We start from the raw sequence: 22,435 nt of genomic DNA on the forward strand, positions 1-22,435 counted from the left end.
GAAACCTAAAACATTAACACAGAAACCCAGTGTTTCCCTGTAAGAAAGAGTTCTACGGTTTTCTTTTTCCAGAAAAACACCTAATTGTCTAATGAACACTTCAAGAACCCTTGGATTGGACCAAGGTTTTGTTAGAACTTTACATTTCCAGAAATTTCAAGAAACCGGAAAGACGAAGAACCTGAAATGTTGAAAAGAAGATTTTAAATATAGAGTTAAACCACATGGACAAGTATCGTATTGTGTATATAATGATTGATTTACTGGTTCTTGACGTTGCGGAGATCTTTTGTGGTTTGACACTTAGATTAGAGAAGAATTCAAGAAGGAAAGCGATTAATATAAATCCACAGATGGAATTAAAGCAAAGCCAAGTGACTGAGGAACGACTGAGGAAACAGATCGATGGAGGAGGACAGATTCTGTGTAACGCTAGCCAGGTTTCTCTGCTAATGTGGCGAACACTGTGTGTGTGTGTGATTTTCCGCAGTGTGTGTGCGCTCGCTGGAGGTGACGGTCAGCCAGAGCAGCGTGCAGGTGGCCAGAGGTCAGGCGGCCATCTTACCCTGCACCTTCACCACCAGCGCCGCCCTCAACAACCTGTACATCATCTGGATGGTGACGCCGCTGGCCAACGCCAACCAACCCGAACAGGTAACAAACTATATAGTTAGCATGTAGACATTTGAGGTTTTTTTTTACATTGTGTCACGTTTATTCAGGGTCTGTCTTTTTCTCGTGGAGAAGTTGATTGATGTTTACAGTTTCAGGACATGCTCACGTTTCATTTTATTTTTACATTTCAGAATTTTTTATCCATTTATGGTTACACTGAATGTTAATTCCAAGTAATTTCCTGTTTGTCACTCACGTTATAGCAGCTATAAATGCTCGTCCCCTCCCCAGTTCCCCCCGGTCAAAAAGACAAAACAGAAAAAGTTCTGACACTGGAGACTTCTTCCATAAAACGTTCAGCTGTGCTGTGAACGAGCCGTTGCTATAGAAACGCAATCGCGCATTTTTATCAACCTGTGATTTGCAGCTGCACTGCTGAGAGTCGAGTCACACATTTTCCCTCGTTTCTGTTTGATTTGCTTTTACACACACACACACACACACACACACACACACACACACACACACACCTCCCTGTGTCTCAATTTAACTCCGAGCTCATAACACTGCGATCTTCTGCACTAATTAACGCAGCTGTTCCTCTGAACACACATACACACACATACACACACACACACAGATTTAAGAGATGATTGCATTTGTGATAAATATAATAAGACAAAAGAAAAAAACTCCACGAAACGTCTCGTAATGAATCGGACCCGAGGACGAGTCGGATTTCTTGAGGGATCGTTTTTCCCGCCTGCGATTCGAACAATCCGATTTAACGAAGCGTTTATTCTCTGCGGCTGTTTCAGGATTCTCCGAGTTTAATCTCACCGACATCCTGGTGGTCTTCAGGCTTTTCGCACACACACACACACACACACACACACACACACACACACACACACACAGAAATTAGGTTTTTATAGATTCACATTGAGACAGAAAGTGTTCCAGCATTATCTCAATACTTTACACAGAGAAAGTTCCTGGTGTTCAGAGTCGGGCTACACACACACAGGCTCCGCCTTCAGAGTATTCAAATCAGCCTGTGTAGGCCACGCCTTCCTGGTTACCAGATCTTGAATAAAATATCCTACCTGAAGCATCAAAATTAAGTTCCACTGCAACACCGCGTCCTAAAAAAATATTAGGTAGGACTAAAGCCGGAAAACGTACTATTTTTGTGGACATCTGAGCTACTTTTTGAACGTCCCGTTTCACATTGTGTCTCCATTTGCTGTTCTAAAAACCTCCACTCTTTTGAGATGATGTTCCACTGGATTCTGTGCAGATTTGTGAGACTCATTGATAATGGTGTTAGTAAAGGCAGGTACTGATGTAGGTGAGGAAGTGAGGAGGCCTGGGGTGCAGTCAGCATTCACATTCATCTCAGTTGTAGTGTTGTACAATAGGGTTTATAGCAGGAGATCTTCCACATCTTCCAACCCATGGAAATGTGTGTTTGTTGTTTGCAAACATTCCTTCATGTCATTTTCCTGTAAAAGACGGACCTGTGAAAGCTGGAAATGTACCTTTGTTTCCTCACAGCCCTGATCAGATTAGAACTGGAGAACTTTATGATGGATATGGAGAACTTTAACCACTGAGCTTGTGGAGGATCAGGATCACTGCCTAGAACGGCTCTCTAATTAGCAAAGGATCTTCATTAGCGCCCACTGAGTTTCAGAGTTTGACTCAAGTTGACTCAATTAGGTGGAGATGGAGATGTTCACAGTTGTCCTTCTCGCTCCGTCTTCACAATGACGCCAAGCTGGAACATCTCAGGACTCAGGAGGAGGAGCAAGGAGAAGACGTCTTGTGATCTTCAGCTTTTGACCTCCCGCATGCTATTTTTAGCGCCGATATTAACAGCTTGTATTTATGTACTGATGTTTTTCTGAACACTTTCAGACGAAAACTGGGGATAAAATGTTATATTTATAAAAAAAAAAAAGTAAAACAATATTTCTTTATAAAATTAATTCATTTGTTACTTTATTTGTTCATGTATTGGTTTAACACACACACACACACACACACACACACACAGGCTCATTTTTCATAAAGTACTTTAGATGCAGTATCAGTGCTGCAATAAGAAGAAAAAATTCCACTGGAGACATTTCATTACTGAGACCAACTACTGTGTGTGTGTGTGTGTGTGTGTGTGTGTGTGTGTGTGTGTGTGTGTGTGTGTGCGCGTGCGCGTGTGCACGACAGCTGAAGTGCTGCTTATTCATCTGTGCATAAAAGGACAAAAGCCCAATGCTCTGAGTAAAAGGAAAAAAGGCACCATAACACACATGAATATATGTGTGTGTGTGTGTGTGTGTGTGTGTGTGTGTGCGGCCCTGGAATTTTGCATGCAGTGCCTTTGGAAACCATGACACCACAATTAACTATGACATCCCAGTGTGTGTGTGTGTGTGTGTGTGTGTGTGTGTGTGTGTGTGTTCCTCACATGTTCTTCGTTTAAAGATCCTCTTCAATGTTCGTTCTTGCTTTTAACCCAACCTCCACTCACGTGTGTGTGTGCGTGTGTGTGTGTGTGTGTGTGTGTGTGTGTGTCCTGTGATTGCTCCCGCTCTCACACAAAACTCATTGAAGCTGCATGCACTTTGATGTGTTTCCAAAAAAGCCTCTTCAGTGCTGCAGTAACAGTCAGATTGTAATATTAAACATGATGCCTTTTGTGTGTGTGTGTGTGTGTGTGTGTGTGTGTGTGTGTGTGTTGTGTGTGTCTCATAACCAAACTCAGTTATATTTAACCCTGTAAATAAGCGATTGCTATGGAAATGCTAATGTCGAGTTCATTAGCAAATTCTGACCAATCAGAGCGCAGAACTCCGGCGTCAGTGCGGCGTAAAATTGGAGGTATCTTCAGTGCAGTCTGTACCCTGAGTATTATTATTATTATTATTATTATTATTGTCTCCCCAGCCAGATGTGGTTCTCCTCCAAAATGGTCCTACAAACTTGTAAATTACACATTCGCCTTTGGATGCTGCATTAAATTTCCCTTTTAAACTGAAAAAGCCAAACTTTCTCCTGTGCTTTCAGTGGGTTGGAGTTAAAGCTCTAGAACCCTTGAGCTCCAACCCTATTGAACATGAAATCTCTACAAATCTCCACAAAATCTGGGGAAACATCTGTCCAGATGATTGGAGTTTATTAGAAGAGCAATTGTGGATACTAATAAGGATACTCAGCTAATTAAAGAGCTGTTCTGGGTGATATGGAGTCTCCAATCTGATCAAGGCTGTGAAGAAGCAAAGCTACATTTCCAACTTCACGAGAAAACGACAGGAAAGAACATTCACATATAAACAGATCTGACTCAGCGGTTTCTATCTTCATGGGTTGGAGTAAAAGATCTTCCTACTCTAGAGCTTCAAACCTATTAAACACCTTTGGGATGAAAGTGAGGCCACCTCACCTCACCTCACCTTGAAATCTCCAGAAAATCTAGTAGAACATCTTCTCAGAAGAATGGAGGTTATGATAACAGCAAATGGCAATGAAGAAATCACACTCGAGCTCATCTCCATTAAATCTAATTGTGATCCTGGAAATGTTTCACCTTGCGATATTGAATGATACCCCTCTCTACCCTCCTGCCCCCCCACAGGTTATAATCTATCAGGGTGGTCAGGTGTTCAGTCTCGCTAACCGGATGAACAATCGTGTGGGTTTTGTGGCGACGATGCCGAGCACCAGCGCCTCCATCTTCATCAACAACACACAGCTGGCCGACACCGGGACCTACCAGTGCCTCGTCAACAACCTGCCCGACCGCGGGGGGCGCAACATCGGGGTCATCGGCCTCACCGTTCTGGGTATGAGCTCGCACACACACACACACACACACACACACACACACACACACCGCAAAGAATTCAGAAGATCTATCTATACACTAATACATAATCTATACACAATCAATACACTAATACACATTCAACACACAAATATACAAATACACAGGGTAAAGACAGAGTTGTGTAGTTAGACACTGTAACAGAGCTTTGTGTCATCAGCCAGTAACACAATAACACAACAAATATATCCACAGTTTTGTTCTGTTATCCAAAAAAAAGGTGAAAACACAGAAGTGTGAACACTTTTACACACACACACACACACACACACACACACACACACACACACACACACAGTGTGAGATTCGGTTACAGACCTGAGCAGGATTTAGTTTATTATTACAAGAGTTTACACTAAACTACACTAACTGCAAATCAGCGTGAGAATACTGCCCTCTACTGGCCAATAACAATTTCGCTCTCTCTTTCTCGGTGTTTCCTCTTTCTTTCTTTTTTCTTTCTTTCTTTCTTTCTTTCTTTCTATTTGTCTCTTTTTTTTGCTGTCCCTTTCCTAACTTCCTTTCTCTCTCTCTTTCGTCCTTATTTTTTCCTTTTGTCATACTTTTGGTCGGTCCCTTATTGTTTCTCTCCCTTTATCTCTCTCTCTCTCTCTCTCTCTCTCTCTCTCTAGTCCCTCCATCCTTGCCCGCGTGTCGTATTCAGGGTTCTCTGGATGTGGGCAGTGACGTCACTCTGCTCTGTGGATCTGAAGAGGGAATTCCCACACCCACCTACTCCTGGGAGAAAGTCGACTCAGTACCCAAACTCCCTCTCGGCGCCATGCAAGGTGTGTGTGTGTGTGTGTGTGTGTGTGTGTGTGTGTGTGTTTTCTGTCAATCGCAGTGCTTATATGGTCAATGTGTTCCTCAGTCTAAACTTAATACTGTGGAAGTTTGTAGGATTTTCAGTATTTAAGTTATGGCGCTATCTAGTGGCCATAATTGGAATTACAGTTCAACTCCTCGTCTTTCTCTCGGTCTGAATTATTTGGTTTTTTTGATTTCACATTACTGGATTTCATGCTGAAAAACTGCACAAAAACATTCAAATATTTTATGTTAATGTTTTGATCGTCTGCTTGCTTCTTTTTATTAAACTTATGTCAAAATTTCAATAGATTTTGTTATTTAAATAAATATATATATTTTTTTTAAATCAGCAGTTCAGCTTTTTTGTGATTGTCTCTAAATTATGCATAATTATCATGAGACATTTCCTCCATCAGTGTAATCATGTGTGTAATGAAGATGATGATGATGATGTCTTCCTCAGATCAGATGCAGGGTACAGTGAGTCTGAAGAACATCAGTGCGGGGACATCCGGGGTTTACCAGTGCACCGCCTCCAATGCCATTGGCACCAGCACGTGTCAACTGAACCTGCAGGTGGTGACACGTGAGTCACATCTTATCTGTATACAGTGATGAGGGATGGAAATGAGGAGGGGGCGTGGCCTCTATCGCTCCATCAATACGATGTCATTGTATTATGATTATCACACTGTACTTCAACACGTTAATTTTCACGTGTCTGTGCGATGTGCAGCTCAGCCTCAGAGCGTCGGCCTCATCGCTGGAACCGTGGTCTCAGGTGTCCTCGCCGCAGTCATTTTCGCCCTGCTGGTGATCGTCACGCTTTTCTACTGGAGGAACAAAAACCGATACGAAGAAGACGACATCCCGAATGAAATCAGGTGAGATGTTCTGTCCGATTCCCCTCCCAAAGTATTTCCGTCTCCTACCTGTAATAAGTTCCACTCTTGTTAAGATGTTCCACTAGATTTTGTGGAGATTTTGTGGAGATTAATTCGGCCACAAGGGTCTAAGTGAAGTCAGATACTGATGTAGGTGAGGTGAGGAGGCCTGGAGAACGCAATCAGCGTTTAAATGCACCCTGAAGATCTTCATTATGCTGGAACAGGTTTTGGGTCTCCTGGTTCTCCAGATGAAGGCAAAATCCAATGCAACATCCAAAGACGTCTGATCGAACTTTATATCTCTGACTTACAGTTTAGAGAAAAAAACACTGGAAAAGTCAGGTGTCCCAATACTTTTGGCAGTATTTACCTTCATTCATTCATTGCATACGATACGAACGTTTATTGGACAAAATAAAAAAATTGACAAGTATTGAAAATTAAAAAGTAAGAAGAGTTTGTGTGTGTTTGTGTGTGTGTGTGTGTGTGTGTGTGTGTGTGTGGTGTGTGTGTGTGAAGAGATTCGCTGCAGTGGCTGAGCTGCATTACTGGAAGATGTAAAGCATGAAATATATCACACACGCACGCACGCACGCACACACACACACACACACACACACACACACACAGTCAGAACAATAGCAATAATGAATCTCTTAAGGTGAAGATTTAAACCGTTGTGTATTTTGAACCCCAGAGAGGACGATCTTCCGCCGAAGAGGTCGTCGTCGGTGAAGGCGTTTCAGGCGGACGCTTCATCCTCAGAGAACGACACGCTAACCTCTACCAACACCTACAACAGCCGATACTGGCACAACGCCAAAGCCAGCTACGACGCCAACTCTTTTACGCGCTACGACGGGCAGAGCTTAACGACCGGAGGCGGGACTGGTGCAGGAGGGGGTGGAGCTTACACCAACGGCAGCCATACCCTCCCAGCACCCAAAACTCTGGTGGTCACCGCCAATTCTGTGCCCGTTGTGACGCGCAGCAACGGTACTATAAGTCAACGCGTTCCACCATCCACGCCACCGCCCCCTTCTGGCTCCGCCCACACACACGTGCCAAACCGCACGCACTCGTACGCCGTGAGCCAGGCGGCGCTCGAGCGCATGGGGGCCGTGCCAGTCATGGTTCCTGCACAGAGTCGGGCCGGGTCGCTCGTCTAACACCAACACGAGACGGACAAATTGAATTTTTAACGTTCTTTATACAAACAATGCCATCTCTCTTTTTCTCTCTCTCTCTTTTTCTCTCTCTATCTCTTTCTCCCCACCCCTCGATCTGACTAATGAACTACTGATTTTACTTTGAGTTGTTTTCTACTTTAACCAATTTGCAATAATAATAATAATAATAATAATAATAATAATAATAATATAGTCGTCTCGGAATGGGCGTATGCGGCAACGGGAACGTTTTCGTAAAACATTTGAGATGTTTCCTAAATTGAGCGATCTTCATCATGCACATGCACCTCGACTGCACACTCACATCACGTTTGTTTTAACTCTACAACGTCAACTCGGGCCATTCAATCAGCTTCTCAAGCAATAGTTACGCCAAAAACACCTGGTCTGATTAATGAGCAATATAACGCAGAGTTCCCACCAAAATCCCTGAGGTTTAGCAGCGAGTGTGAACACGGAGACAAAACACTTGATATCAATAAGAGTTGCTTCTCCTTCTTTTTTTGTGATCTGAAATGCATCCAGAAAATTCATTTGAGTCAGCGTTTGAGTCATTTATATGAATTAGCATTACCTTAAGGCCGAGGTTAGCATTAGACACATGACTAGCGCTCGGCGAAATGATGTCATCGATTATTTATATTGATTTCAAGTCCAAATCCATGATCTGGCAACCTTTACACGTTTCACCTTACAAACTATAAATAAAAATAAATAACAGTTGAACTGGAAAAGGCACCATGTTTGGGTCACTTCTCAAAAACCTGGAAATTTTACTTTTTTTTTATTTTATTCAATTTTATTGTACATATTTTTTTTATTGTTTTTATTCCACCATTTTTAAACCCAACCAGAAGCTTAAGGATTAATTAGAAAGAAATTATTATAATTATTTTTTTCTTAAATCACTGACCAGTACAAAAATCCTTCTCAGTAACCACACCTCAAAAAATCTAATCAAATCACTAATTAATAAACAATAATAAATCTGTTTTTTTCGCTGCAGTGTTATTTTCCTCCTGTTCTTGATCCGACTTAATCCTTATTTAATTTGAGTCTTATTGAGCGCCGAGTCTCTAATTCAGCACCGCAGATAAGCCTAGCCGTAGCCTACCTCTGAAATCATGTTTAAAAAAACTAAATAAATAGAATTATTGAATTTAGGTCTTTTTTCCATTGTATTTCTTTGTTACATGACAGATTATGAGAAGGCATCAATAACAGCGAACTAATGAGCGCAGTGATGAAATCAGAAGCCGGTGCAGTGTGAGGTGCAGGAGACTGAACACGGACTCTGCTGGGAGAAAAATTATAATAATTATAACCTTTAATGATGATTTTTTTGATTGTTTGATGTTTTATTGTTATTCTTTTTTCTTCTTTTTTTTACTGTACATATTGTAAGTACTTGTAGTATGAAATAGAAATTAAAACACTTTTGCCTAATACATGTGTGTGTTATGTGTAAAATATTTTTCTAATATTTTTTGTGTTTTCCAAATAATATTTATATATACACAATATTTAAAATAAATGAGATATATACAGTGAGGAAAATAAGTATTTGAACACCCTGCTATTTTGCAAGTTCCCCCACTTAGAAATCATGGAGGGTCTGAAATTGTCATCGTAGGTGCATGTCCACTGTGAGAGACATAATCTAAAAAAAAATCCAGAAATCACAATATATGATTTTTATACTATTTATTTGTATGATACAGCTGCAAATAAGTATTTGAACACCTGTCTATCAGCTAGAATTCTGACCCTCAAAGACCTGTTAGTCTGCCTTTAAAATGTCCACCTCCACTACATTTATTATCCTAAATTAGATGCACCTGTTTGAGGTCGTTAGCTGCATAAAGACACCTGTCCACCCCATACAATCAGTAAGAATCCAACTACTAACATGGCCAAGACCAAAGAGCTGTCCAAAGACACTAGAGACAAAATTGTACACCTCCACAAGGCTGGAAAGGGCTACGGGAAATTGCCAAGCAGCTTGGTGAAAAAGGTCCACTGTTGGAGCAATCATTAGAAAATGGAAGAAGCTAAACGTGACTGTCAATCTCCCTCGGACTGGGGCTCCATGCAAGATCTCACCTCGTGGGGTCTCAATGATCCTAAGGAAGGTGAGAAATCAGCCCAGAACTACACGGGAGGAGCTGGTCAATGACCTGAAAAGAGCTGGGACCACCGATTCCAAGGTTACTGTTGGTAATACACTAAGACGTCATGGTTTGAAATCTTGCATGGCACGGAAGGTTCCCCTGCTTAAACCAGCACATGTCCAGGCACGTCTCAAGTTTGCCAATGACCATTTGGATGATCCAGAGGAGTTACGGGAGAAAGTCATGTGGTCAGATGAGACCAAAATAGAACTTTTGGATCATAATTCCACTAAACGTGTTTGGAGGAAGAAGAATGATGAGTACCATTCCAAGAACACACTGTGAAGCATGGGGGTGGTAGCATCATGCTTTGGAGGTGTTTTTCTGCACATGGGACAGGGCGACTGCACTGTATTAAGGAGAGGATGACCGGGGCCATGTATTGCGAGATTTTGGGGAACAACCTCCTTCCCTCAGTTAGAGCATTGAAGATGGGTCGAGGCTGGGTCTTCCAACATGACAATGACCCGAAGCACACAGCCAGGATAACCAAGGAGTGGCTCTGTAAGAAGCATATCAAGGTTCTGGCGTGGCCTAGCCAGCAGAGGTGGGAAGTAACGGAGTACAAATACTTCGTTACTGTACTTAAGTAGATTTTTCTGGTATCAGTACTTTACTCCACTATTTATTTTTCAGACAACTTTTTACTTTTACTCATTACATTTTTACACAAATATCTGTACTTTTTTTCTTTACACTTTTTTTCTTTACACTGCGCGCCGATTTCAGCCGAACAACCGATTTCCTGTTACTGCGCGTCTTTTTCACTCTGCTGGTGTATAAAGTCCTGACTCTCACTCTTTACGAAGATAAGAATCAGCAGGCAGAAGGCAGTAAGAAGTTTGGGGTTAATGTGGATGAGACAGAGGGAGTCAGTGATTAAACATCACTGAGATCAGACACATTCATGATCATCATCATCTTTTCTCTGCTTGTGTTCTATATGTGGATCTTCAGCCTGGACACATTCATTAGGTAACAACATTTTTAATTAGTTTTGTATTAATATATTTATATATATTTAGCTGTCAAAATTAAAATTATTTTAAACGGCACTAAATCATTTCAGCGCTCATTTCTGTTTTTACCATTTTTATTAAAAAAAAAGTAAATACATAAATAAATAACTAAATATAAAAGAGGCGAAATTAAAACCTCCAGCAAAACATAGACTTATTTACGACGTCCCTTCTTTACTTAGATATAAAATAAATAAATAAACTCCAGATAAAAATATTTTGAATCAGTAAACTTTTGTTTTATTTCTGCGCCAAGTCTCAAATCAAACACCAAATCCGCCATGTTTTACACAATTTACCCTCTGAGTGGCGTTTTGTGGGTTTTTCCCTCATAATGGCGACACAAACATAAATTACTGTCTTTATTGATCGTACAGATAAAAACAATACATCATTCAAATCTGTAAAATGTCTATGATTATATATATAAAAGCTTGTTGATTTGATTTGAAGTGGTGCACTTTTCCCGGTATCACCTCATTAACTGTCCGTGTGGAAACATAGCATGTATGTGTATGTGACAAATAAAATTTGATTTGATTTGATTTGATATCTATCTATCTATCTATCTATCTATCTATCTATCTATCTATCTATCTATCTATCTATCTATCTATCTATCTATCTATCTATCTATCTATCTATCTAAATTGAGGTCCAGTTAACAGCTAAAACAAGTAATAACTACTTTTTATTGAAGTACATGTCAGAGCCAAGACTTCTTTACTTTTACTTAAGTAAAAAGGTATAATCAGTACTTCAACTTTTACCCGAGTATTTTAAAACATGAGTATCTGTACTTCTACTTAAGTAATGGATGTGTGTACATTTGCCACCTCTGCTAGCCTGTCTCCAGACCTAAACCCAAAACAGAATCTTTGGAGGGAGCTCAAACTCCGTGTTTCTCAGCGACAGGCCAGAAACCTGACTGATCTAGAGAAGATCTGTGTGGAGGAGTGGGCCAAAATCCCTCCTGCAGTGTGTGCAAACCTGGTGAAAAACTACAGGAAACGTTTGACCTCTGTAATTGCAAACAAAGGCGACTGTACCAAATATTAACACTGACTTTCTCAGGTGTTCAAATACTTATTTGCAGCTGTATCATACAAATAAATAGTTTAAAAATCATACATTGTGATTTCTGGATTTTTTTTTTAGATTATGTCTCTCACAGTGGATATGCACCTACGATGACAATTTCAGACCCCTCCATGATTTCCAAGTGGGAGAACTTGCAAAATAGCAGGGTGTTCAAATACTTATTTTCCTCACTGTACAAGTATAAAATTAGATGTTTTTTTTTACAGTATACACAATTAATTAGGTGTTTTTTTAAATTAATACTTTATATTATATAAATGTCAGTTTGTTTTGGGAAGATGTTCCGCTGGATTTTCATTTATTCATCCACAAGAGTGTTAGTAAAGGTATTTAATAGGGTTTATAGCAGGAGCTCTTCATTGTGCTGGAACAGGTTTGAGCCTCCTAGTTCAAGTGTGCCAATACTTTTAGGTGACATTCTTTGTGATATATTTTTAATGGCATCTGTAGCTATAAGAAAGGTGTGTTATTTTGATTTCAGGTGCATTTGTAGCACAATAATGTGTCATGTAGCTAATTAACCTCAAACACGCAAGTCACCACACGCTTTTATTTTGGTCACTTGTTTACATAACAGTGTATACGTTACTAATTACTGCTATAATACTGCAATTAGCAGTACATCAGGATGCGTTTATTCCACTTTACAAACCACAACATAAAACAAAAAGCCGACAAGAAGCAGGCAGTCGCTCATTCGCCAGGGAAATTAATGGGATACACACTAAAATCCATCTGCCCCCAACTGGCACCAGAGTGGGTGAAAATAACTGACTAGCACTCGGTCTGTCCCACTGTGCATCAGATCAGCATCAGATCTGCATCCTGCGCTCAGACTGTGTTGAGACTGAAACACTGAGATGTGACACAAAACAATGTAGTCTTAATGCACAAACCGTTTTACGTTTCACATGTTGCAAATTGACCTCTTAAAGCTCCGCCCACTTTCCAGATTTTATTGTAGAATAAATAAAATATTGCAGATGAGAAACTAAACCAATCACTGATCTCCAATGTTTTTACCATCCATTCAATCACTGATCCCCACTGTTCTCACCATCCAACCAATCAATGATCCCCCTGTTCTCACCATCTATCCAATCACTGATCCCCACTGTTCTCACCATTTATCCAATCATTTACATTTACATTTGTGGCATTTAGCAGACGCCCTTATCCAGAGCGACGTACAAAAGTGCTTTGAGTCTCTAGTAATGAATGAATCTACACTGGTACGCAAGATTATAAACTTAATATAAATATAACTCGAATTCTACAAACTTGAAAAGTGCTAGTTTAGGTATTTCAGGAAGAGGTAGGTTTTCAGTCATCGTTTGAAGATAGTCAGGGACTCTGCTGTACGGACATCTAGGGGGAGTTCATTCCACCACCTCGGTGCCAGAACAGAGAAGAGCCTTGAAGTGTACTTACCTCTCATTCTGAGAGAAGGTGGTACCAGTCGAGCAGTGCTGGAGGATCTCAGACAGCGTGGTGCAGTGCGAGATGTGATGAGGTCACTGAGGTATGATGGCGCTGGTCCATTTTTGGCCTTGTAGGCAAGCATCAGTGTTTTGAATCTGATACGTGCAGCTACTGGAAGCCAGTGAAGGGAGTGCAGCAGTGGGGTGGTGTGGGAGAACTTGGGCTGATTGAACACAAGTCGTGCAGCTGCGTTTTGGATCATTTGCAGTGGACGAATAGTGTTCAGGGGAAGACCTGCCAGCAGAGAGTTGCAGTAGTCCAGTCTTGAAATGACAAGAGACTGAACAAGCATCTGGGCAGCCTGTGTGGACAGAAATTGTTGAATCCTTCGGATGTTATAGAGAAGAAATCGACAAGAACGAGCAACATTAGCGACATGTGGGAAAAAAGACAGTTCATTGTCCATAGTTACCCCAAGGTTACGAGCAGTGGCTGAAGGGGAGAGCAGAGAGTCATGTAGAGTTATTTGGAGATCTTGACCTGGAGATGAATCACCTGGAATGATCAACAGTTCTGTTTTGCTGGGGTTGAGTTTTAGTTGGTGAGCACTCATCCATAAAGATATATCTGACAAGCATGCTGAGATCCGAGCGGAAACTGTGGTGTCTGATGGAGGGAAAGAAAAGATGAGTTGAGTGTCATCTGCATAGCAGTGATAAGAAAACCCATGTGAGGATATGACTTCACCAATGGAGTGGGTATAGAGGGAGAAAAGGAGGGGACCAAGTACAGAGCCTTGTGGGACACCAGTGGTGAGTCTGCACGGGGCAGATGTGGATCCCCTCCATGTTACCTGGTATGAGCGACCTTCCAGGTAGGAAGCAAACCATTTCCATGCTGTTTCGCAGATACCAAGGCTCTTGAGGGTTGACAAAAGTGTCTTGTGGTTGACTGTGTCAAATGCTGCTGAAAGGTCCAGGAAGATAAGTACAGATGACAGCTTGGCTGACCGAGCAGCATGCAGTTTCTCAGAAACAGCCAAAAGGGCCGTCTCTGTGGAATGTGCCGCTTTGAACCCAGACCGGTTCGGATCATGGAGGTTGTTCTGTGACAGTGGATGGATGGTGTCACTGATCCCCAATGTTTTCACCATCTATCCAATCACTGATCCCCAATGTTTTCACCATCCATCCAATCACTGATCCCCAGTTTTCACCATCCATCCAATCACTGATCCCCACTGTTTTCACCATCCATCCAATCACTGATCCCCACTGTTCTCACTATCCATCCAATCGCTGATCCCCACTCTTCTCACCATCTATCCAATCGCTGATCCCCACTGTTCTCACCATTCATCCAATCACTGATCCCCAATGTTTTCACCATCTATTCAATCACTGATCCCCAATGTTCTCACCATCCAACCAATCACTGATCCCCACTGTTCTCACCATCCAACAATTTACTGATCCTCACTGTTCTCACCATCCAACCAATCACTGATCCCCACTGTTCTCACCATCCAACCATTTACTGATCCTCACTGTTCTCACCATCCATCCAATCACTGATCCCCAGTTTTCACCATCCATCCAATCACTGATCCCCACTGTTCTCACCATCCATCCAATCGCTGATCCCCACTGTTCTCACCATCCAACCAATCACTGATCCCCACTGTTCTCACCATCCAACCATTTACTGATCCTCACTGTTCTCACCATCCAACCAATCACTGATCACCACTGTTCTCACCATCTATCCAATCGCTGATCGCCACTGTTCTCACCATCTATCCAATCGCTGATCCCCACTGTTCAAGGAACATCTCATTATTGAATCTGTTATACTCTGTTGTGATAAAACTCTTACCCAGTTTATTTATTTAAGGTCTATTACTTTGTGTAACAGGTTGGTTTGCAAATTGCCCTGATGATACGACGAATATGCAAATTATGACATGTAATTGAGCAGCCTGAAAAGTGTTAGAGGAGTTCTTTTTGCTCGTTTGGTGTCTCAGTGTCTCTTGTTTGCATTGTTAGTCTCTTTAAAAACATCATTGTGTTCAGAAGTGTTAGCTGTTTAGCGCTCTGTATACGGATCCTTCTGGGACCTTATTAAAACCGGCTAAAATGATTCCTAATCACCAATTTTTTGCTGAGATGCTGAGACAGGATGTATCATCAGAGTTTTGTGAGCAGATGTGGATGGTCCTGGTGATAAGGTGACAACCCTCGCATAAGGATGAGGACCAAACACGGAGCGTGTACGAGGCGGTTAGCATTCCCCGGAGAGGTGCTGCTCATTAACACCACAGCATGACTGTCTTGAGGCGTGAGACCCATCTGGGATGTTAATCAGCTCAGGTTATAAGGCTGGAAGTTCCTCATATAAACACACACACACACACACACACACACACACACACACACACAGTGCATTTAACAGCCAGAGTCATGTTCACTGATTAGCAGCTAATTTACATTTTAGAAACACAAATGGAATAGACACATTTAATGGAATTTTGTAAACAAACAAATGAAAAAAAAAAAAAAAACAGGTTTAGAAATGAGTGATCTACACCAGAAAAAGATAAATAAAACTAAATTAAATAAAAAAAAAAAAAAATATATATATATATATATATATATATATATATATATATATATATATATATATATATATATATATATATATATATATAAAATAAAATAAAAACTTAAAACATAAATGTATAAAAAAAAAAAAAATAATAATTAGAAATCTGTACCAAAACATCCAGACCTAAAAAATATATATTTTTTTATACATTAATTTGGGTATTAAAATCTTTTTTCTTATGTCTTTTTTTTTATCTATTTTCCTATAAAATAAGAAGAAAACTTTTTCTTTTGAATGTATTAATCTGTAGATTAATGACATACTGTAGCGGAACAAAGTTGTTGAAAAATAAATAAAAAATACAAATAATCAGTGAAATCTCCAAAAAAAGGAAAAAATTATTTTTTTTTTTATAAATCACAGAAAATAATTAACAGATTTAATAAAGCTCAATCCGAAATTTCGACAAATAAAAATTTGTAAAAATATAAAGGAAAAAAAAAAAGTGTACGCGAATAAATCAGACTGATAAGAAACTGAACTCTTCTTCCTCTTCCTCTTTCTCCTCGATGCTAAAAATGTTTGAGCTTCCCGGTGAACTCTGCTGTGGAGTATATTTTCTGTTCCGCTCTCGGCTATGTCCTTGTGCTCGAGGCGTGTTAGCATTCACCCAGCGTCCGTGGTTCTAGCTGGAGTTTATTAGCTGTGACAGTGCAGGACAATGGGACACATCATTAAGGGCTTGTGTGTGAAGTCAGACACAGCGTCTACACAGGCCACGGGGCACCGAGCGGCCATTTGGAAGCACAGAGCGACTGTTCGACTCCGGCCGTACGCCTGCCACCGCTACACTCCATCACGCTAATCAGTGCGCCGGATACGCCGCCAGGGCTGTTCTGGACCGTTAAGCGGTGATAAATTTGGTGTGCTGCAGTCGCTCACTGGCTGTGGTTACTGCACACTCTCAACATATGGTACCGGAAGGCAGCAAATAATCAGGAAGGAGATGCAGGAGGTTGCTTCTGGGTTGTGAAGCTTCATATTCAGAGCTCGCAGATCGGATTTCTGCTGAGCATTCGGATTAGATGACAAACACCAATCTGACGCAAGGACGCTCTCCGGATCCATCTGTAGATGAGACTGTAAGGAGGGTGGTTTTGATTAAATTATATTTTATTTAATCTTTAATCTAATCTTTATTCAATCAAAAAAAAGTTTTTTTTATTATTGAGTACATTAGAAATGTAAAAATGCTTTAATAAGAAAAAAATATTAAATATATTTATTTTTGTTAATAAATTATTTTAAAAAAAGTTTTTTTTATGTTCTGGAAGTTGACACTTTAATTCCAATATAATTTTTTTTATACAATTTATCGAACAAGATAAAAAGAAGCGTTTGAGCTCAGAGATAAATGTCTGATTCTGCTTTTCTTTCTCTTTCCTCAGCTCTGCATTTTACACTTTTCCCCCCATTTAGACTGAAATTAGAATTGGATTACGCCGCCTCATCAGCTCTGCGAACCCACTGAGGCTTGGATCTTTTTTTGTTGTTTTGAAGCGACACCTGAACTGATTGTTCAGCAGGAAAGCCGTCTCTCTGAAGGCGAGGTGTTTGTATGTTAGCAGCTGTGTTTGTTTCAGTCGCACCGACTGTGAGCTGTGAGACGGGTAAAATTAGCCACGCGACTGGGACTCGGACACAAATCAACTCCAGACTATTTCTTCACTTTTCTACTGATTCTACATGACACTGTGTTTAGTTTAACGCTACTCTGACATCACACTTCCTTCATTTAGACCAGGCGCATACTTCTTTTTTATGCTTCTCCCATTAGGGGGCGCCACAGCAGATCATACGTCTCCCTGTCCTCTACATCTGCCTCTTTCAAACTACCTGCATGACTTCCCTCACCACATCTATAAACCCCAGACCAAGCGCATACACAGATCACAGGTCAGTTTTTAGCTCGGCTAGCTTTTTATATATGCACAAACATTTTCCACTGAAATGTTTTCACCTTAATTTTAAAAATTAAAGCTCTATGAAAGAATGCAACACACAAACAAAGACTTGGCACTGACCCATGTGCATTTTATAGGTTTGTAACAGGAAATGAGCAAAACCTACAAGGAAGAGTTGACAACTCACACAAGGGTGCCCTCTGGTGGCGTGGTGGGGAATTGTCTGTAGTTGCTTCCTTTGTGTTATGGTGAAAATAAAATATTTATTTATTATTTGTTTGTTTGTGCTTTAAAAAAAAAAAATTCTGGAAACTGTGTAATGACCCAGAATATTGCCAGCAGGAGTTTTTTTTTTTCAAATTTGAGAAAAAAAACTTAGTTGCCAGGACATTTGCCTGTGACATGGTCACAAAATGAGATGAGATGAAACGAGATAAGCTGAGGCAAGACGATACTCCAGCCGCTCGCTCAAAACAGCCAGTGCTGTTTGGAAAGCTCTTTTCCTCGATGTGTGAAGTTTACAAAGCCATAAAGTTTAAAATTAGAAGAACCAGCAACCGGACAAAGCTGCAATCAGCATCATGTGTCATGCAGCCGAGTCGAGCCCTGAGTGTTCGGAGATAACATCTCAGACCGAACCGCTAGCACAAACACGGTCTTCTAATGTACATATGACCCATGCTAATGATAGCAGTGCTACAACCAAGCTAACTGAGCTCTTGGTGAGGCTCCAAATGGCGTTTGGGTGAAAATACACAAAACATTATTCATATTTCAGGACAGATTTATGATAACGTTTGGGAGTGACTTTAGTTTGCTGTTTTTTATGAATTTTCCAATTCTTTTGAAACACTGTTAGCATTGTTCGGACTTACGTAGCATAGCTGTTTCTATGCGAGAGCTTCATCCAAAGCATTGCCTTATATGGTAATGATAAATCTTTTTCTACATGCCGTGTTATTGTCACATTGTCAATGCTAACAAGCTTTTTAAACTGATTAAAGCCGTATACTGATTGTGTGTGTCCAGGGTCGTCCCTTTCACTAGGAATAATCGACTGCGCCATGAAAAATGCAATGCTGGTGTTTATTTTTTATACATTATTATTACTTGATTGTGTGAAGGACAGTGTTTTTTTTTTGTCTCATTGGTAATGGGTGAAATTTCTCATATAAGAAAAGTTTCTGACTGAGATCTGACTCACAGTAATGTGTTCTAAGATCTGACTCTAAAATAGAATCACGAGAATTGACTCCTGAGATCTGACTCTAAAACAGAATCATGAGAACTGACTCCTGAGATCTGACTTTCTAGAATAGAATCACGAGAACTGACTCCTGAGATCTGACTCTAAAACAGAATCACGAGAACTGACTCCTGAGATCTGACTTTCTAGAATAGAATCACGAGAACTGACTCCTGAGATCTGACTCTAAAACAGAATCATGAGAACTGACTTCTGAGATCTGACTTTCTAGAATAGAATCACGAGAACTGACTCCTGAGATCTGACTCTAAAACAGAATCACGAGAACTGACTCCTGAGATCTGACTCTCTAGAACAGAATTACTAAAACTGACTCCTGAGATCCTACTCTAAAACAGAATCACGAGAACTGACTCCTGAGATCCTACTCTAAAACAGAATCATGAGAACTGACTCCTGAGATCTGACTCTAAAACAGAATCACGAGAGCTGACTCCTGAGATCTGACTCTCTAGAACAGAATTACTAAAAACTGACTCGTGAGATCCGACTTTCCAGAACTGACTCGGGAGATCTGACTTGTGGAACCTGACCCCTGAGACCTGACTCCAGAGAAATGACTTATTAAAACTGACTTGCAGGAACTTACTTGTGAAAAATGACTCATTAGAACTAAATTGAAAAAAATGTAATTGTGAAAATTTACTGCAAAATCATAGAAGGTAAAAGTAAAAAAAATAAATTATAATTATAATAAATTAAAATGTAATCATGAATAAATTACTATAATATAAGAAGAATTAATTAGTTGTGTTATTGCAAATAAATGAATAAAATTGGAATTCATTTTCATTTAAATGTATACATTTATATCATATAATAATTAATTGTTTTACTTTTTCATTGTTAATGATTTCAATAGCTTTCAACTAGTTGACTAATTTCTAATTACATTTCATTTCAAAATGTAATTAACGGAAATAACTTTCCGAAAAACTGCTGCATTTTTGTATTATTTGGCATTGTTTTTAATTGTTGAATTTTGTGTTAAATGACGTGAAGTTGCTGATGCTGATCTCTAGCGCCCCCTGCTCCTGGTCCCAACAAACTGCCATTTTATCAAAAAGAACACACAAGATTGACTTTCATAGAGATCTTTATTCTCTCCATCAATTTTTTTAATACCCTTGAGTAAATCCAAAGTCGGTGGTGATGGTGGTGATGTTGGTGAAGGTAGTGGTGATGGTGGTGGTGATGGTGATGCTGGTCCTCACACACCTGAGCCTGGAAGTGAGTGCAGTTAAAGCTGGGTTAATAAGGGGCATGAGGGCGGCAGAAGTCGCACAGATGACCTGTGACTTTCCTCTCACCGCTGTCGCTTCATTATTGAGTGAACATGTGGCCTGGTTTCAATCTGAGAGAAGAAAAAAGGCTATTAAAGTACGGCAGAGAGAGAGAGTAAGAGAGAGAGAGCGTATCCTTCTCCTCCGTGATCTTCTCTGCAGAATTTTAATCATGGGGAAGAAAGAAAAGCACAAGCGAGCTTCTTTTTTAAAGCGAGTCAATAGTTCTGTCATTCAAACACACACACAATAGAGCGTGAGGAGTAAAGATACGCTACAGTCAGTGTGAGTGAAATGACATTTCCCTTTCTGTTCATTGAACTCGAGTCTAGGAGTTTTAGTCAGCATTACATTTACAGCAACATCCTCGTGGGTCAAAAGCGTAACAGAGCTCGGCAGTGTATTTGATGTTTGCGAGGACAGAATGCGAAAGTGTCTCGGTGATGTTTCTACACTATCTGTAGCTACATGCAGGAGTTTAGCTAGCAGACTGTTATAACGCTAGTCTATAGTAACCTGGCAACAGTGGCTTTCATAAAGACAAATGAGTTAACAATCATAAACAAGTCCATATTTTGTAGACCGATCAATGTTTGGTTTTTAAAAATATCCTGTTGTGCATCTCATTCCACATTTAGTTTCCAAGATGTTCCACTAAATTTTGTGGAGATTTGTTGTATCCACGAGGGTGTTAGTAAAGTCAGGTACTGATGGCGGTAATAGAGTTGGAGCTCTATAGGAGGAAGATCAGCATCCAAAGACCCTGTACACTTGTGTCTCCAAATTTGTGGGAGCAGTTTGGGAAAGAACCCATATGGCTGGAATGGTGAAAAGCAGGAGTCTCAATACTTTTTGTCCATAGTGTATCTACATCTGGAGGAGGCATGCTTTGGTTTTATGTTTTCCTTAAACCCAAGATCATAAGATCAGCTTCAAATGGCGAGCCAGATGGTCAAGTCAAGTCAAGTCAAGTTTATTTCTATTGCGCTTTTCACAACAGACATTAACTCAAAGCAGCTTTACAGAATTTAACAGTGAAGGTGAATGATGTGTATTTATCCCTGATGAGCACCATGGAGACTGTGGTGAAGGAAAATCTCCCTTAGATGTTATGAGGAAGAAACCTTGAGAGGAACCAGACTCAAAAGCAGAACCTCATCCTCAATTGAGTGACATCAGGAGTGTGATTATAGTCTTTAAACACTACAGAACACTGGAGAGTGAGAACTAACATGAGCACTGGAAAGTGAGTCATCTTCAGTAAGAGGGCGAAGTCCGCAGAACTGGTGAGTAGGGTTGGGTGCGGAATTGAGATCGTTTGGATTGTTCTCCGACCATCATCATGCACGAGTTGCTGAATGTTTTTGACATTTTCGGGGTTCGAGCTTGTTCCTGATCTCTCGTAGTCTTGATCTTCTGTACTTGAAGCTCGAGTGCTGCTTCGACGGGTGTGAAACGTACCTCACGTCAAACATCTCTGCAGCAGATTTGGCCAGTATCATTTCACATTTGCTCTTTTCTCTAACCTGCTGTACGTGATGAAATCGCAGACGTAGTAACGCACGTGGATCAGAACAGCACCAGTTACACCATCAGTCTTTTTGATACCACATGGTATGTGGAAAAGTTCTGGAAGGTGAATCCAAATCACTGTCTGGGTCATTTCTTAATAATCAAAGCAGTTTGCAGTGATGTATTTAAAGCCTAGCAGCTTTGCTAGCAAGCACCTTCATAGGAGTGCCAGTTACACAACTTGCTAATGCTAATGCTAAGTCAAAGGACATGATGCGAGGCTGCGTATGAACGATCAGAGTATACAATCAGACGGAGCAAAGAGTCACATAATAAATGACTTCTGTGCTATGATTCATCGAGGAAAAACGGATTTCTGCGGATTGAGTGCATTAGCATGGTGTGAGAAGAAAAGCTAGCGCTGTGATTACCTTGGCCAAAAGTTTCAGTGATATTCGCTTTCACCCCCACAGACCCACACACACACACACACACACACACACACAGAAACAGAAAGCAGCCAGCTGTGAATGAAGAGCCGAATTGATCTTTCAAAGGCGAGTCTCAGTGCGGATCAAACTCGCGGCGTGAGCCTCGGAGCAGCCCGTCGCTTAAAAGGCGAGCCGGAGAGTCACAGGGATTTTTAACGGCGCGGCGTGAGCGCTAGCTGTCTTTACAAACAAAATAATTGGTCCCCGAGAAAT

General features: G+C 40.6%; 1 protein-coding gene and 1 long non-coding RNA gene across 2 annotated transcripts in view; both read left to right on the forward strand.

Moving 5' to 3' along the window:
• Positions 1–8,122, forward strand: part of igsf11 (immunoglobulin superfamily member 11) — a 54,234-nt gene extending 46,112 nt beyond the window's left edge. Inside the window, exons 2-7 of the mRNA XM_046863582.1 lie at positions 491–654; positions 4,253–4,460; positions 5,134–5,289; positions 5,775–5,897; positions 6,048–6,195; positions 6,896–8,122. Of these exons, the coding sequence (XP_046719538.1) occupies positions 491–654; positions 4,253–4,460; positions 5,134–5,289; positions 5,775–5,897; positions 6,048–6,195; positions 6,896–7,367 (1,271 nt within the window). The 3' untranslated portion in view covers positions 7,368–8,122. The remainder of the gene's footprint in view (positions 1–490; positions 655–4,252; positions 4,461–5,133; positions 5,290–5,774; positions 5,898–6,047; positions 6,196–6,895) is intronic.
• Positions 8,123–16,706: 8,584 nt separating this feature from the next.
• Positions 16,707–17,942, forward strand: LOC124394784. Its single transcript, XR_006927553.1, has 2 exons — positions 16,707–16,847; positions 17,154–17,942. It is a non-coding gene; the product is annotated as an uncharacterized LOC124394784 (long non-coding RNA).
• Positions 17,943–22,435: the final 4,493 nt, after the last annotated feature.

Source organism: Silurus meridionalis, chromosome 12 (assembly GCF_014805685.1).
Source record: "Silurus meridionalis isolate SWU-2019-XX chromosome 12, ASM1480568v1, whole genome shotgun sequence".
In the NCBI taxonomy this organism is placed as follows: domain Eukaryota; kingdom Metazoa; phylum Chordata; class Actinopteri; order Siluriformes; family Siluridae; genus Silurus; species Silurus meridionalis.